The 17,422-nt window shown below is 39.2% G+C and overlaps 1 protein-coding gene across 1 annotated transcript in view; it reads right to left on the minus strand.

Annotated features, from left to right (window-relative positions):
• Positions 1-13,077, minus strand: part of AGPAT4 (1-acylglycerol-3-phosphate O-acyltransferase 4) — a 68,118-nt gene extending 55,041 nt beyond the window's left edge. Inside the window, exon 1 of the mRNA XM_010022590.1 lies at positions 12,899-13,077. Within this exon, the coding sequence (XP_010020892.1) occupies positions 12,899-13,076 (178 nt within the window). The 5' untranslated portion in view covers position 13,077. The remainder of the gene's footprint in view (positions 1-12,898) is intronic.
• Positions 13,078-17,422: the final 4,345 nt, after the last annotated feature.

Genomic DNA, 17,422 nt, shown 5'->3' on the forward strand with positions numbered 1-17,422 from the left:
ATATATTATGTTGTTAAAAAACACACCAAACTGAAGAATGATAATACAAAGATTTTTATTTTGTTTCCTTAGTGTCCCACCCTGTGGCCAGATCCTCAACCGGCCTAAAAATAATCCTCAGATCCAGTGTAGTCACTGTTACACCAAGATGAGTTACACAAAATAAGGATTAGATTCATCACACCCATTTCAAAGCTAAAGCTTTTTCTGTGGTTTAATCTTCTTGGCAATTTAACCTCAATGCTTGCTTAGCCACAGAATTAAAACCTGCATGCACACATTCATGAACTGACTCGTGTAGTAAGAGAAAAATATGCTGCTCTATTGAAAGATTATGGCTGTAATTTTGATGGCCAACAATACACTACAATAGTTCTGGCACTTGCTGTGCCTCAGCTCCATGAACACAATCCACTTCATTTTCTCACAGAATGAAGACAACAAAGACTTTATTGATACAAATAGTGGTTCACCCTTTTTGACGGGAGTGTCATCAATGTTTTCTCAGATGAAACATACCAAATGAGATAAACTACAGACAGCTTAATATGGTCAAGCTTACGTTCTTGTAACACAGCCAAGCTATAGTTGCTTTGGGAACCAAGATTATAATCAGATTTAATGCAAGATCTTAAATGTGCAAGTCTTCAATGTATCCTGAAAGTTAGAGTATTTCAAATCCTCACAGGGGCTATGATGGGAACTGAGAACTTGTGGTTAAAACTTGTACGTTAAGGCATGTCTCTAGCATTTGAGCCAGCTGCCTCATCTGGGTACAAGCCTTGCACAGGACCCTTCCAGTTACTGCATGTGTACTGGCACACCACCTCACTTCCCAGTTTTCCCCCAGCTTCCATTCCCATATTGCCTTCCTTCTCAAAATGCACGCTGATCATTCAAGTTTGACCAACTAGATTCTCTCTTTCTAATGCAGCACCCACAAAATGTAAACCACAATTTTGTTTCAGGTGAAGAAGGAATTTTAAGTCATCATATGCATTTGTGAAATAAGGTTTCAATCAGTGCTGCCTTCTCTAGTGCAGTCCTGAGCTAGAGGGGTAGAGGAATAGGGAAACATGTCATCGTAATTTCTTTAGCCACTGTTCCTTTTAAACTATCTCCATGCTGCAAACTAAAGGCAACCCTCCCTTCAGAGAAAACAGCTGCACACTTCAAACATTTCATTTCACAGCTTTTTTCTTCCTTTTATCCTTACACAATCTGCCTACAAAATAACTTGTTCTCTCCAAGTTACACAGTGTGCGGAACAAAGCCAGCTTTGCAACTACAATGGGTTTAACACACATACAGATCTGCAGTAGTCAGTGTTTTGAAATGCTCTTTTGAAACCCTTTGGGGAAATTAATTATTTAACAGCCACGTGTCAGAGATATCTGTCTCACATTTGAAGGCTCCCCTTGTCCCTCTTCCCCAAGGAATTTAGCAATATTCCTACTTTTCAACAAACTAGCAGTTCCTTGTGGCAACAGAACAGTCAACAGAACAGTCACGGGAGATAACAATCAAACATTTCCTCCTGCTCCTCCATCCACCAGGACTGCCCCCAAAGGCCAGCACAACTCCTTGCTAAAGAACTGATGGGCCACTGAAGACAGCAGTGGGAATGACCTTCCAATTGTAATACCAGAATTCAGTAGAAGTACCCTTCCAGACAGACAAGTTGGTCCCACAGGTTTCTTCTACTAGCATTGATTTTTCGTATCTCAAGAAGGACATCCTACAAAAGTATCTCTCTTCAACAGGCCCTGCTCCTAACCCTTTTTTGGTCTTCCCTGTTTGAAAATGCCATCATTACCAGACTTTCCTACAGCAACAAATCAATGACACAGGCTGGAAATAAAGGAGCATCCTAACTCTTTGTATGATGGTCAGGGACAGCATTATCATTCCCATCCCATGTGAGACTAAGTACGCAACAGTATTTTCAACCTTCTCATATTGTTTACAAGAACCACCTATGAAAAACAGTCCTGAAGTCCTGAGTCCTATGGCACTCCAATATCCTACCTAACACAGGAAGAACCTAGCATACCACTTCTCCTAACAGAGGTCCAACATAGAAACAGAACTTTTCAAGTACTTACTTACTTGGCACATACATTGAGTAGCAGCATGCATCAGGTCCTGTCTTTCCCATCAAGTCACTGAGTTCAACACTGTAAACCACACAGCTTGGGAAGCTCCTGGGACATTGTTTGCCCTTCTGTTCACCTGCACAACAGCCTATATATCAACCAACATTTGCTTTCCACATGAAAAAAATCTGTGACTTCTTAACAGAATAAAGTCCACATCTCAAAGACTCATGGATCTGCCATTCCAGCCTAATTTTCACCTGAGGACTCTGTGCACCTACAGAAAGCTACAAGCTATCAACCTACAACTACGAAAATTTAAGTCACCTAGAAATGCAGATTTTTAGCACTGAGTCAGAGCCTATGAAGACACATGAAAGACAAACTGCATGGTAAGCTTCAATCCAACCAGAAATTTTATGAACTCTTAGCATTAAAAAAAATACTGAAAATCTAGTGCCATACTGTAAGGAAAACAGACTGTAGTCCCAATTTTAAATTCTAGATAGACTAAAAACATCTGGAAACTAAGAGGTATGTCAGCTATTTTGCCTGTCTATCTTCCTCCTCCTTTATGAGCACAAAAGGCAATACATGTTCAAATAATAAGATTTTAATTGATATATTTTGGTGGGTAAGACAACTCATTCCTGTTAAAAATTCAGCCTAGATCAGTTTGCATTTAATTTCTGAAAATATCACCCAATCGAGACAATGAAAGCACTTTCCTGAATACTGCAAGGTTAACATCCCTATCTTTTGCCTTTGTACATGGAATAGCATTACAGAAGTCTACCGCATAGGTCCTACAGATAAATGGTTAGAGTTTGAAGGAAGGAAAAGATTCTTCAGTTTTCTGAAGAATGGCTAGTTTACCAATAAAGAGTCCTCACCATCCTGCAGAGTATTAATACACTGCACATCTTTAGATAAGAAACCATATGTAGTAGGGGAAAAGCCTGGAAAATGTCAGAGACTGGTATGAGTTTGTTTGCTTTAGTTAAAAAAAAAATAAATAAAAAATTAAATTTTAAAAAAGCCAATAAAAGACTCTCCACAGCATTCAAGGGTGGTGCAGGAAAAGAGCTCCTTTACAGCAGCAAAGCTATATTAACGAGAGCCCCTGTCAAAAGACTCACAGCTGCACATCTCCCGTGCTTTCCCAAAACCCAAGGGTAAGCTTCTTTAGAAGTGACAGCAAGAAATTATGCCTGTACAATCACTCTCTATATTCCCTTGCCTAACATAGGCAGCAGATACATTCATTCATCATAATCTTTCATTAGCAGTACATACTGATTCCTGGATTTTTTTTTGTTTTAACAAAGCCACGTAAGTACCAATGAGCAGTAAGAAATTTATGTACAATGGAGAAATCCCATTTTCCCATATATTAGGAAGCTCACTTGTTTTTTAACTTTCAAAGGAAACCCCACACTTAGAGTTGCAATATACTGGAGATACAATTTAGAAACATGGCTAAGTGAAATGAAGATTAATCATACTTCCCACTTCTTTAACACCACAAGAGAAGGGAAATGTTAGTTATTGACACTCCAGTGCAACTTGCTTGAGTACAGAAAAAGCACACAGATGTAAAATACTAATAAAAATTGGTTAACAGAAGAGCAAAACAAACTACCCACAAACAATTGCACTGTAATCCCTTTTTAGTTCCTTATTTTGGTAAGGACCAAAATGGGTCTGGCAAAAGAGTAACTGCCTCCCCAAAACCAAGCAGATGAAAGAATTGTTTTGCACGCATTTCCATTTTGTTTCTTATTCTAGGGTTCCTATTCTAGAGTTAAAGGATTCCTACTTCTGAACACAGTGTTGGAAGAAACACGCTTAAACATTCAGCAACATATATTTAGATTGCCCAACAAGACTCTGCTACCTTGCAACAGTCCCCAAAGTGAGAAAACATAACCCTGAAGTAAGCAGCCTTAACCTTCAGCTCACCCACAAGGGAAACAAGCACCTAGCCATAGAGGAGTACAACTCTGTGTGCTCAGCAGCTCTTTCACCTCAAGTGTCACACTGAGAAACCTCAAATACCTGTTGAAATATAAAATTGTTTGGAAATCCTCCTGCAAAAAGCTAATCAGACACCAGGTACTTTCACTGACCAGCTGCTGAAATCCTTGCTGCAGGATGAGCCTGAAAACCTACTCCACAACTTGCTGCTATGGGACTTTCGTGCTTCTGAGAGAAGAACTGCCAAGCTGTACACTTTCAGTGGTGCACATTGCTCAAAAGGGAGTATAGAGGTATAAGATATAGCCAACCAACAGCAGAAGAATCAAGTCATACTGCATCTCACATAGATGTTACACCAGTAACACCCTGACCAAACACAGAATTCAAATTTCCCCCAGTAGCTCTGCCTATGAAGGTAGTGATCTTCCCCACACAGGGCTGGATTACTGCTAGTTTGTATTTGCTTGAGTGAGTAGCTCACTAGCTACTCTGCATCTCTGCAGGAAGGTCACACAGGATCAAAAGGCTGTCCTTCAGTTTTAGTACCATTTTAGCAATGAAGATTGGGCTTATAGCTAAAATGGGGTATCTACAAATATGCAATGCCTCTTAAGAAGAATTTGATACTCTGTGATATCCACCCTTAATGAATAAACAACGGTAGCACCAAACTCATAGAAACCTTAATGTCTTCATATTCTGTGCTATGACTTAGATCACTAGATATCATGTTCCTGACATATGTCGTGTCAGGTGGCAGTACCTTCATAGAAGCATTCCAGATTTACCCCAGTTCAGAAATCTAGGAAGTTTGCTGGCCTGACCTAATGGTTAACAAGAGGGGCTAGAAACTTTGTGATGTGAGATGCCAGCCACCAGACAGAAAGTGGTTCACCTTCTATTGCTTCCCTGCCATCCCTCTCTCCAGTCTGCAGGCAACCACCATCACCCTTCTTCAGATCAGGAATCTAAGGCAAAGGAAAAAAGGAAAAAATAAAGAAGAGAAAAGGAAGACAAGTAACCTCTACAAAGGCTCTAGCAACAGCAAAATAGTATCAGTAACAGTGAAGATGCTCTTTTCATTAAAGACTGGACTAAGTGCCTCTCTAGCTCTTCACCAGTCTCAGATAGAAAGCATCAGTACCAAAAGTTTATTTCACACCCATTTTCCCAGAAAGTAGTCCCTTTCTAAACTAAGAGTTGGTCATAACAGACCATACCTTGTTTTGGTTGAATTAGGAACTCTGCTAAAGGTCATGCACAGATGTCATTCAATCACACCCTCATGAATAGAACAGCACTACGCTCACACAGCATGCCTGCAATCAGCATACAGTCTTGGTTGATCCACTAAAGCTCACTGTCAATACCTAAACCACTATGAAAACTGGGTAACAACGCCTGCAAGTGGCATAAAATGAGAGGGAGTGAAATGTTGTTAGTTGACACAGCAAGTTACGGTTAGTAGGGAAAATAGAGAGGCATTTGCTAGGCACTGAGGACTTATTCACAGATGAATACAATTCCACTAACGCAATCTGGAAAAAAGGCAGCTCAAGCTGTGACAGATACAGAGAACAAAAACATTATCTTACTCTACCAGCAAAATAACGAGGAACCTGCTGCAGTGATTGGCTCCTTCAGTCTTTCCAAATTAAAGTAGAGAAGTTCAAGGTTTGGTCTCAGTGGGGAACTGTACGAATCACCAGCAGCATTCCCGCAAGTACGTAACAGGTATAAAAGAGTATCAGGAAGCAGGCTGGAGGAAGGCATTCACAAATTAGAGTAGATGACACTTCGGAGTATATTTCTACTCTAACAAAACATCTACATTGTCAAAGCAAAGGAAACAAAAACTTTTTGAGAGCAAAACTCATTTTAGGGTGAGAGAGATCTACCTGGACACTTTGGAAGGCTTCAAAAGGGAAATCAACCATTAAGAGCAAATCTGATCTAGCAGAAGGAAACTGTATGCTCATACATGGACATGCAGAGACTTGCAGGACAGTAATTCAGACAACTCAACAGCAAGATACTGAGGCACATGCCATCATACAACAAAAGAATCCTCAGCAACAGAGAGAAAACATTTCAAAATCACATCCATAAACAAAAATAGTGTGATCTCCCTGCTACTCCTAGAATAGATCCTGACAGATTTTATGAATGGCATTACAGAACCTATCGCTTGACGAGTCAAGAGGTTCATATTTCAGTATTATGGCATACATCTGAGTCTACTTTTGGCCCTCCTGCCCCTAGAAGGCTCACACCATAGAATGAAGCAAGCAAGAGCTGGAAAACACCACCAATATCGGCTATAGCGTATTTCATACCTGGAAACATTTAATCTACTGATCTCTCAGCATTATTTTGAGGACAAATACTGACACTGCGCCAGCTACTAAGGAGAAGAAAAATGACTGCTACAGCTGAACCCAGGACATTGACCAACAGATATGTTTTCAGGAGAGGGACAATCCAGGGAGCTCTTTCCAAGACTACTGTTTTGAACAAACAAGACCAAAACCTTGAAGTCATAAAATTTAGATACACAGGCTGTTTAAAATTGGAGCATACTTTTGCCCCACGTTAATGGAATTACTATTTTTTAAACAATAAAAGGCAATCTAGATGTAGAAGCTAACACCATTTTGCTAAAGAGTTCATAACTTCTTGTACATTATTTTTAAATCAGAGGAATACCTCCTGCTGCCCTTACTTTGATAGTTTCAGTGAATCAGCTACTACTTTCTGATTCACTTTCTCACAAAAGGTGAGATCACTCCTGTCACTTTGCTCATTTTCACTAGATCTTTTTTTATGTAAGTTACTACATTACTTGTAAGGGAGGGAAGACAAAGCAAGTTAGAAAAATATATAAAATCCAAGCATATTTTGTATTTGACAAAATCTATCACACACCATTTAACCCTATGAATTTGATTTTTGAGAGCAAAAGAATCCAAAGATTCAATGATATTCATCATTGTAACAAAAGTAGATTTTAAAGAAAGCTAATCACTTAATTTCTTGTACACAGCTCAATGATCAACATTGACAATGGGAGCTCACAAGCAGAACACCCTCCCAGTCTAACATGTAAATACATACTTCAGATTTGCAGGGAGTATGGGACGAAACCTAAAGGCTATGTTACAGAAAAGAGGCATGGCAAAGGTTTGTCTAGAGCTACACAAAGTAGCCTGAGTGCTGAGTATAAAAGTGCCACAGCAGCATGGTACTCAATGCAGACTGCAACAAACACTTCACTGCCCATACAGGTACTTGGACTCCTGTGTAGTCAGATCTTCACGCTATCATAACTATCCTGCCAGCAGTAGGCAAGTTTAACTAGATTAAAATTAACATAGACATTTCCTTAGTACACTCTATTTCTACAGTCATCCCCATGGTGTGGGGCTTGAGAGAACAAGAAAGCTAAGGTGATGGTCTAGCTCTCCAAAGGTCCAAGTCAACATTTTCTCTTTGCATGACTACCAAATCTGGCCTCCAATTTGCCATCAGTGTTTGTTGTAAACTTTTCAGTCTTTACCAGTAGATGTGATATGTGGAACCAAGATAACAAAGGCTTATACAGGCAAGTAGCACTTGAGAAAAAGTAATTTCACACAGATTACTCAAATCAGCATTGCAAACAGGCTAAGAAAACAGTTCCACAGTGCCCTATGAAAGCTTTTTGCTACATCTACTTTGACATGCATAACTGTTTGCTTTATAAATAAAACACTATAGGATCATATTAAGGACACTGGCATACTTTGAACAGCAGCAGACTGCTTTCTCTGCAATGTAAGATGGCAGTAGAAGAAAGTGGAGGACGAAGAGCACCCTGCCTCTCCAGGACCCTCTGGCTTCCCACCTGCCCAACTGCATCAGAAAGAATTCTCTCTGCCCCATACCACCTTACTACAAACAACAAGTAAAATGGCCAAGGGCTCCTCTGATCTCCAAGTGGGCAGTGGGTGGCATGCAGGGAAACAATATCTTGAGGATTAACATGGCCCAAATACTACCACGGAGCCTTATTTGGATGCCCAGTTCTCATATTGCAAAGCCTACAGTTGTACATGGAAGGAATTAGGTTTACTGTCTTGTAACAGCCAGCCAAAATCATGAACTTGAAGCAGTTCTCAATTTCCTCTGGTTTTGTTTCTAGAAAGCACAGTCATAAGAATAATCAGTTTCCATCTTGGTTTTGCTGCAATAAGCAGGCATCAGGGTGCCTCTTTCCATGCAAAAAAGGGCCTTCGCCTCAGAAGGATTAACAAACTGCAGCCCACATAGTGTAACTTTACCCAGAGGTGTAATAACACCCCTTTCATTGCACAAGAATAGATATTAGTACTACTGTAATTTATTTATGAAGTCAGAATAGAAGCTAAGTCAATTTATATTAAAGCCCTTATGAGCCTGTCCACACCACTGTGCCATTGTTGCCAGATCTTTTGTTTATGCAAAGTTCACCTCAAAGTGCAGCGAGTCAACGGGAGGCCAGTTTGCCACTCACCCTGGTAGCACAAGGTGCATCTCAGCACAAGGAGAAGTTAGTTTTCCCCCAACACAGGGGCAGCAACAGGACAAGCCATCAACAGCTGCACCACTCATAAGCAAATACCTTCCTGAGTATATACACCCTGCACCACTAAAGAAAACATTTGTACTGTATGTGAATGTCTCACTCTCATGGTCTTCGCACATGACAGACCTATGTCCCAAACAGTCTGCAGAAGCCCAGCATGCTCTGCTCACTCCAGGGCAGCACTCTACCAAGCACAAACTGGTTCGTGAAGTACAAACCACTTTCCCACTGACCCAGCAAGCTACACAGCCATGTGCACACATGGCACTAATACCCAAGACAATCTGTCCCTTCTATGTGTTCAGACAACTTTTTAAGATAGTGCAGAAAAGCTGTGTATACCCTTTTTAGTGGTTTGCTGTTCTCAGATAAGGAGGGCAGAGGAAAATCCATTCAACCTCTTCCAATTCAGGCACAAATGGCATCCATGAGAACTGTGATGTATTCCACACTAAGTGCTTCCTTCCTTGGCATACATCTTGGCTCTCAGTCTTTTGGAAAAAGAGACTGAGGACAAGAGGACCCTAAACTATTTAAAAATAAAAACCAACATTGATTGCTTGCCCAGCCTTTGTTCCAATGCCACCTTCCAAGCACACTTCTAAAATTTTTACTGTTACCATCTTGTTGAGCTTTGCAGTGTTCAAATTCCTTACTAGACGTACATTCTGGAGTTCACTATTTAGGGAGAGTTTATCAGGGCTGTCATTTTACAAAAGGGGGATTAAAAAGCAGTTGAACCAGGCAGTGAATACATACTTGGAGCCAGAAAATATCTTCTGAAAGTTAGAAGCCCAAAGGCTTTGGGGTTTTGTTTGGTTTTGTTTCTGTAAACTTAAAACAAAATAGAGTGTTTGTAACCCTTACTAGTCTTTTAACTTATCTCAAGACCAACACAGACAAAAGTCTGTTCTTTTCAAGTTGAATGTCCACTCTCTGCAAACAACAGTCTTCAGTAAAGTGTTCTTTTGTTCTGTATGTCTCTGAACACTTTCTTCTGAGACATACAGACGAAGGAGAACTAGAACTAACCATTACCTTGTAGGTATTTGTCAAATGGGATAATGTGATCAAACAGGGTGAGTTTATTCATAGTAAAACATGAGAAGTATCTTGGAGATTTAAAAGCAACCCAAGCTGCAATATGGTGAATGGCTAACAGCCTTTGGGGAGCAGGAGACTTGACCTGAGTAAGGCTTCCAATCTGCACTTAAAGAACATTTACCCAATTAAAATTTCATTAAAAGTTGCCAGTTCATCAGAACCAGTATTTTTTTCTTTTTCAACACTGTTATTAGAAAGTTCTCCCCAAAGCTAACACAAAATGAAGCAGGTCACTAGAGAAGCTAAAGTCACTCTATCTGACCAATCCAGGACTCACAACTGGTTTGAGGAAAGATAACTTCTCAACACCAATTATTGAAGGCAACTTGGTGTGTGCCATTACACCTGCTGTGTTCCATTAAAAGTAAGTTGTTGCACCCCCAATTCTAGCTGAACTACTGAAGCAAGGGTAAGTCATTAACCACAGTAACAGTTTAGCCTCCCATATGCACTATGACAGCAGACATTGCACATGAAGTGAGAATATTTTGTTCTTGTACTACAAGGGAGATAGGAAGAAGAGGGGTAGAAGAAAACATCACCACTGCTTGAAATACAGAATAGCCATTCCAAAGAGCATAGTTTCAGAGATTAAACACTCTCTCCAATTTTATGGAATCATTTATCTTACCTTTGACATCTAATGGAAACGCACTGAACTTGCAAGATTTAAAGGCAGCTGTGGCATCATTCTATTCTTAAGTTAAACCATGCTGCTCCATTTCACTCTGGTTGACCTGGGGACTCTGGCTGTACCAGCCACTCAAAGCAACATGGTGCCTGCCACCATTGCAAAGCACATGCCTCTTTATATTCACCAAGGTTAAGATTCATTCTCTCAAACTGGAGGCTGCTTCCATGACTTTCATCAGACCCATACAGGCCCAAGTTAACTTAGTACTCAACATACCAATGGCACCAAAAAAGCATTATCTTACACATACTACTGTAAAAACACATCTGTTTTGATCAACTGGTCTACTGCATTCTTCAGTTCTTCCAAATACTTTTTTTGAATCAACTATCATTTTCCCCTTTTCAAATACCACTCAGATAAGGGTGACTCATATTAAATGCTAGCTTGCTCTGTTTTAAAGCTAGAGTAATCGTCCTTAACGTAGATACAGTTTGTTCTAAGCACAACTGAGCAAAAATCTCACAACACAACTTTTTCCAGTGGCATCAACACTGAAGACTAGATCAGCAAACCCTGAGTACAAAGCCATCTGCCCAACCAAGGACAAGCATGTATTTGCTCTTAAACAGTGACTAGCCCCTGGATGAGACTAGACTGAGGGCAGCTGAAGAAGGTCTGGAAATTTCAGAATAGCTTATGTCTGCCTTAAGTGGCCAAAAGGAAGAATGAGGCAGAAGACACTGCATGAAAAATAATAATACACCTGTACATACCTTTATACAGCTGTATACAGTATCTTGTACATTCCATGCCTTCAAATATGTACTATACTACCAAGCAGAAGGTAAAAACCTGGCCCTATTCATGCCACTGTTTGTACATACAAATGAATAGTACTTGCAGACTCCTTACTTCTGGGGCATATGCACAGATGCAATGAAATTTTTCAGCAGGAACATCCTCTCTTTATTACAGAAATAATAAAACAGCACCCTGATTTATATGGGCCTATACATGCTGATGCAGCTCTGAAATTGAAGTCAAAATACATTTAAAAAAATGCTTTGAATATCTGCACATCAGAGTCACTGATGAGAGATAAATAATCCCTAGTGGACTCCAACTTGTGGCAAGATATCATCCTCAAGCAGTTTATTATGAATACTAATAAATGTTTTCCCTTTACAGGTTCCTAGTAGCAGAACAAGTGACCTGAAAGAAACCATTCTGTGGCATTTCTGCAACACAACTCTTAAACACTACATTAGAGGGCTGTATTTCCCCCATATGAAACCATCCATAATTCACTCAACATTGAACGTGACATCACACTTAAATAATCTTTAGGGAGCCTCAGAAGGCTGGCACCTTTCAACAATTTGCTGTTTAGAAAGCACTTTTGAGTTTCAGAAAGACCCAAAGAAATCCCTCTGGGAGGTGGACACATTTATTACCACGCACCCAGCTACTGAACACAAACACCATATTTCTTTACAGCTTCTGCAGAGAATGCTTTCTGCTTTAAGACGAGAGCAACTGTGTGGCAGTCCGAAGTTGCACTAAAGTAAATCAGTACTGAAACTGCAGTCACTGCTCTTTAAAAACAAATATATAAGTAGACTGGTGAGTGACACCGAGAAAACCACACATGCTCTGATAATTCAGTGTTGATGGGTGGAGGTTCTACCAACCTCCTACTAACAAAGAAGAAATGAATGGATACAGGTCTCATTCATTCCACTGGAATTACCTGTTCAGTCAAGCATCAGTGAATTGTTGTATGTCCCAGTAGTTATAAAGATCTGGTTTTTCTACAAGTAATATCCTAAGCTTATGTTCCTATCTGCCCCCAAAAATAAAAATAATTGCAACCCCTTCTTCCTTCAATGCTTACACACTATGCTGTATTCTACGTTATAACTATAAGCATATAATGAATACACACAGATGCAGCATAAGGTCTGAAATGTCTATTCAAAGAAACAATAGTTAACAACTGGCTTAAGAAAGAAGCACATGAATCAAAGATTTTTCCTTTTTTTACTGTTATTTCCCAGTCCTGAACAGTATTCACACATGAAAAAATTAAACCAAGGCCATAAACAAAATCATGATAAAAAGACTGCATTATTGGAAGTGACTTGTTAATACTGTAAGCCTACAGATAATGCATCTCAGCAAGTCCAGCTATTATTTGGTCAATATTTCTCATTTGGCTTAATGGAACATGATGGATAGCCAAATGAGAGGCAGCCTTTCTTCAACATCTTGAGTCAAGCAAGTATCCATATAAAAGAGAAAAACATTTCAGCAGAACAGGACATTTCAACAAAGCATACACCTCTTCATACAAACAAGTGCTGTAGGAAGCACTAATGACCTTTACATAGGTTACTTTGAAATCTGTTTCAAAACTTTTCTACGAGTTCTCTCAAGACAAAATATGAAAACACTTCTAAAAACAAAATGAAATCTTACGGCTTGAAATGCAGTAAGCCAGCCTGCAGTTGATCCTCCTGAACAGTTGCTTGTTGATTGGCCAAAGTATAAGTGTAAAGAGCTGAATGAAGTTAATGATCAGTCCTGACACTATAAATATGTAGCAGATCAGAAGGTGGCAAATGAATTGAGACTTCAGAAAGCCAACGATGTCCATGATTTGCTGAGAAAGCAAGAGGGTACCTTCAGACCCAAAATCCAGAAGACGACCTGCAAAACCAAATAGTATCGGTGGTTACAGTGTGCATTTATTTATTTAATACACAGTTCCCCATTTTACACTTAAATACACTAATATGAAAGTTAAATTCTATTGTGGAAAAACACCGTATGACAATATTTGCACAATAAAGCATGGAAAGAGAATACCATATTTCTGAATCAATTTACTTCCGGCTTTGGAAATAAAATTTCACATTCTGAAAAGCTCATGAGCATATGACTATTCCATGGACCACAATACTCTTCTATGAGCTCCTTATTGATATAATAAAAGCAAAATAATCCTCTTAGATGTGGATATGAATTGCCTGTACTTCATAAGACATATACTGTGGCCTCTGCTATCTTCAAGAGCAGCTCCAAATTAAACACAATCTTTAGAGTTTTCTTAGAAGTTGTGCCTTCCTCTACAGGCTATGCCAGCATGTTCCCCATAAAGTAGCTGAAGCCCCTTAATTCTAGCTTTGTTGTCTTGTTCCCTTGTCACATTCAAATATCAGTTGATTTTGGCAAGAAAATAAAAGCTTGGCTATGCGCAATGCACACAATTTGTTCCATTATTTCCTGACACTGTAATTCTGTCAGTTACACTACATAAGCCCAGAAAGGAAACATCAATAACAGTACTAACCCATGACCCAGAGTGTTTCCAGAAAAAAAAAAATCAACTCTTAGGTTGCTGAAGAAATGTTTGTATAATTTTGGAAAGGACCAGTCTAACCTTAGCAGCTGAGCATTCAGAGGAAGTGTTCTCTGCCAAATATACTGGCCTACCGAACACTGTATTGACCTCCCCTGCCATCACTATCACCGTCACCAGTCCCATTTGTTACCAGAAAAAATGTGAAGACTTGGTTTATCAGTAAACAACACGCCACTACTTTGAATACAATCAAGCAGTAGGTGCTGCCATCCTGCTTCATTCCTCCACTGTTTCTCCCTCCAAGGCACAGGAGAGCTCACCCAGGGCGGAAGACCTTAGATACTATTTCTGAATGTGCCAGTCACAGGCAATAACAAAACGGCAGCTGTCGGTATCTCGGGGAGTTAACTGATCAAAAAGATCTTTATGCCCGTCCTTTTAGCTGATATGAAGACCCCATGATGTGAGGCATTGAGTCTGGATCAGTGTTCTGAAACACCTGTTTTACTGTCCTTGCTGACTATGCTTACAACAGCGAAAAGCACACACAAGAATTGCTGCAAAGCGATAGGAAATTATTTAGCCAGGTTTTCAACCACAAGAAAGATGAAAAAAAATTTGAGAAAGATGATATGTATTGTTGTATAAAGAGTTTATGGCAGTCCAAGCCTATTATTAGCAGGCAAAATGTGCCCTTTGTGTATCACAGACTTTGCTCCCTTTAAATTTTGCAGTACTATTCAGTACCAAAGGAGACACCATCTGTAGCTCAGAATCATATAACAGGCTTCTGTTCATTGTAATAACTGCTGTCATGACACTTGCAAAAAGCTTTTCCAGCTTTAACCAACCATTCTATTAAAGATACGTTTCTGAGGGTGGCAGACAACTTATTAGTATGGGCTTTGACCAAAGGCTTTGTTTCTGTTGAAGGCTAAGCAGAATTGAGAAATCTTGTCTATTAGGAACTCTGAAGACAGAGCCAAACAAAACCAAACCAAACAAACGAGACAAAAAAAAAAGAGTAAACCCAAGTTTTGAATAAATTTACAGTGAAAGATACAAGATTTCACTTCCCTAATTCAGACTACCATACTTCACAAGTAGCGGGATTAGATTACTTGTTACTTAACACTGAATGGTTTAAAAGACACTGCAGTGCACCCAAACCCCCTGATGACTGGGTTTATCCTATTGTCCCTATCACAGGATTAAAGCATTGTCTATTTACAGTGGAGACCTGGAAAGTCGCTATTTGATATAATCAACAGAAATCTACTGTAGTAAGTAGTTGATCAATAGACTTTGTGACAAGGAAGAGTTCACCAATTCACCAGAACATTATTCCACTTATTCCTGCATTAAACTGCACTAAAATGTTATGCTTGAGTGAATCATTTACTCCATACTGGATCTTTAAAACAAAACTTCACAGAATTAAAATAGACAAAAATGAGATGACCCTGATAAAACATAATTACTGTCTTACAATTTTATGAAGCCACAATGGAATGTTTGCAAGTAATTTATTCCTTTCACACCTTAATCATCAAATTTAAATTCTGCAAAGCTTCTAAGACACATTTTAAAGACAAACTAAATCTACCTAAGCCATACCAACGAAATGCATCTAACCTAACTGGCTCGTGAAAGGAACAAGGAATTAGTGCCACTGCTTATATTTTGCTTCTGTAAAAACCAGGGAGACTAGAGAGATTCATTTTCTCTTCTGATTAAATGCAAGCTGTTTTCCCTGCAAAATTTGCAAACATTGTATACAGAGTGCTAGCTAAGTGTTCTGCTTCTCAGGCATAAGCATAAGCTCATTCTTGTAAGAATTTTTTTATGATGATACTGTTTGGACTGTTTTCATTATCCAAACTCCAAAAAGTGCAGTTTGCCCTTGGTACAAGCAACAGAAAAAAAAGTAGAAATTTATTTTCAAGAATCCATTCTGAGATTATTAAAGAGGTGCAGAAACTTGCTTTTGAAGAATTCTTAGGAGCTTCTTCCACTTGCTCTTTGTCTTACTAAAGTTCCTCAGGGGTAATATCAACGTAACACCAGTTTAAATGATGAAAGAAGCAGGTCTTTAATTCTTAATCCATGATGCTGGTTTAATAAATTACACTGATTTCCTTATAGATAATGACTGAAAATTACAGCAATCTTTTGAAAACAAAAGGGTCAATCAATGCATTTTCTCAGAAGCTATTAAGATCGGAGAGCTGCCAAGAAGCTCTCTTCTATCAAACACCCCTTAAAATGAATTAGGAGAAAATGGCCAGCCAGAGCACCAAAACCAGATAGGGTCATTCTTTAATAAGAGTTTTCCTTTGGATATAAAACAAAATACTGAAACCTCAAATGTCTGTCTAGGGAGCAAGTCAACAAGCATCTATTCATGTGACTAAGAGATCACAGGATGGATAAAGTTTAAAAGCTAACTCCACAACTATTCATTCTACCTTTTTTTTTGCTCCAAGTTTCATTCTTCAGTAAGATCCATTGTGCCTTCTACTTCAACTACTCTTAGTATTTCCTTCTGCTTAGAATAACTGACTAGGAGGACACAGAAGTGATATGCAAGGTGAACACCTCTCTTCAGGAGAGGCTGCTGCCAATTAAAAATGCTATTTTGTACTTCAAAGTCTGTAAGAGTTTCAAGACCACATCTAGTGATCTTGTAAAGAACACCACTAGTTGCATTTCTATAAAAAGCACAATGAAGCAAAGAGCTGTCACCCACCTTGTCCAAAGCTGATGCCGTAAACGAGTCCTCCAAGTGTGGAAAACAATGCAGAATCACAGAATACACAGGGCTGGAAAGGATCTTAAGATCATCTAGTTCAAATCCCCTTGCCACAGGCAGGGACACCTTCCACTAGACCAGGTTGCTCAAGGCCCTGTCCAACGTGGCCTTGAACATGGTACCTACCTGACAGCACCTAGACTAAGCTAGTATTGTCCATACTTACAAATAGAAGCAAAACAGCACTATACCCATTTTTTTTCAGGATGGTATGTTTCAAGCCTATGCAAAGGTTTTCACTTATGTCAACAATTTGATATAGTCCTTAAATGCTTTGCTGCAAGTTAAGAACAATCAAGCATACAATGATGATGCCCATTCTTTCATTTTCTCATCTAAACCAGATTCTTGGATGGATGTGTTACAGAGACAACAACTATGAAAATATGTTCAGGGCAGATTCAGCATTTTCAGTAGGGAATTTCTTTAAGTGAATTTCAGTTGCCATCAGAACAGCACAGACAGCAGCACTGTATTTCATATTGGACTCCATTTTAACAACTTTTCTGTATGTGAAACATGTATGTAAGGCATGTCACAGGAAGCTCCTTCTGTCCCTGAGGATCAAATGTTAGCAAAAGTGAGGTTGTGTCTATGGATATATTCATTTTCAAAGAGAATGTATCTGTACATGCCATACAAAAGAAACCCCAGGTCTGAGGGAAGAATTATCCATCTATTTGCCCCATGCTTAGTCAGGGTTTTGAATCACTTCTCACCTTCCCCAGGAAACACTAGAGCATTATCTCCTGTGTTCGATTTACATGGCAAGGTTGTTGGTTTGTTTGTTTGTGTTTTGTTTAGGGTTTTGGTGTGTTTTTTTTTT

This window comes from Nestor notabilis, unplaced genomic scaffold (assembly GCF_000696875.1).
Source record: "Nestor notabilis isolate BGI_N333 unplaced genomic scaffold, ASM69687v1 scaffold2569, whole genome shotgun sequence".
Lineage (NCBI taxonomy): Eukaryota > Metazoa > Chordata > Aves > Psittaciformes > Psittacidae > Nestor > Nestor notabilis.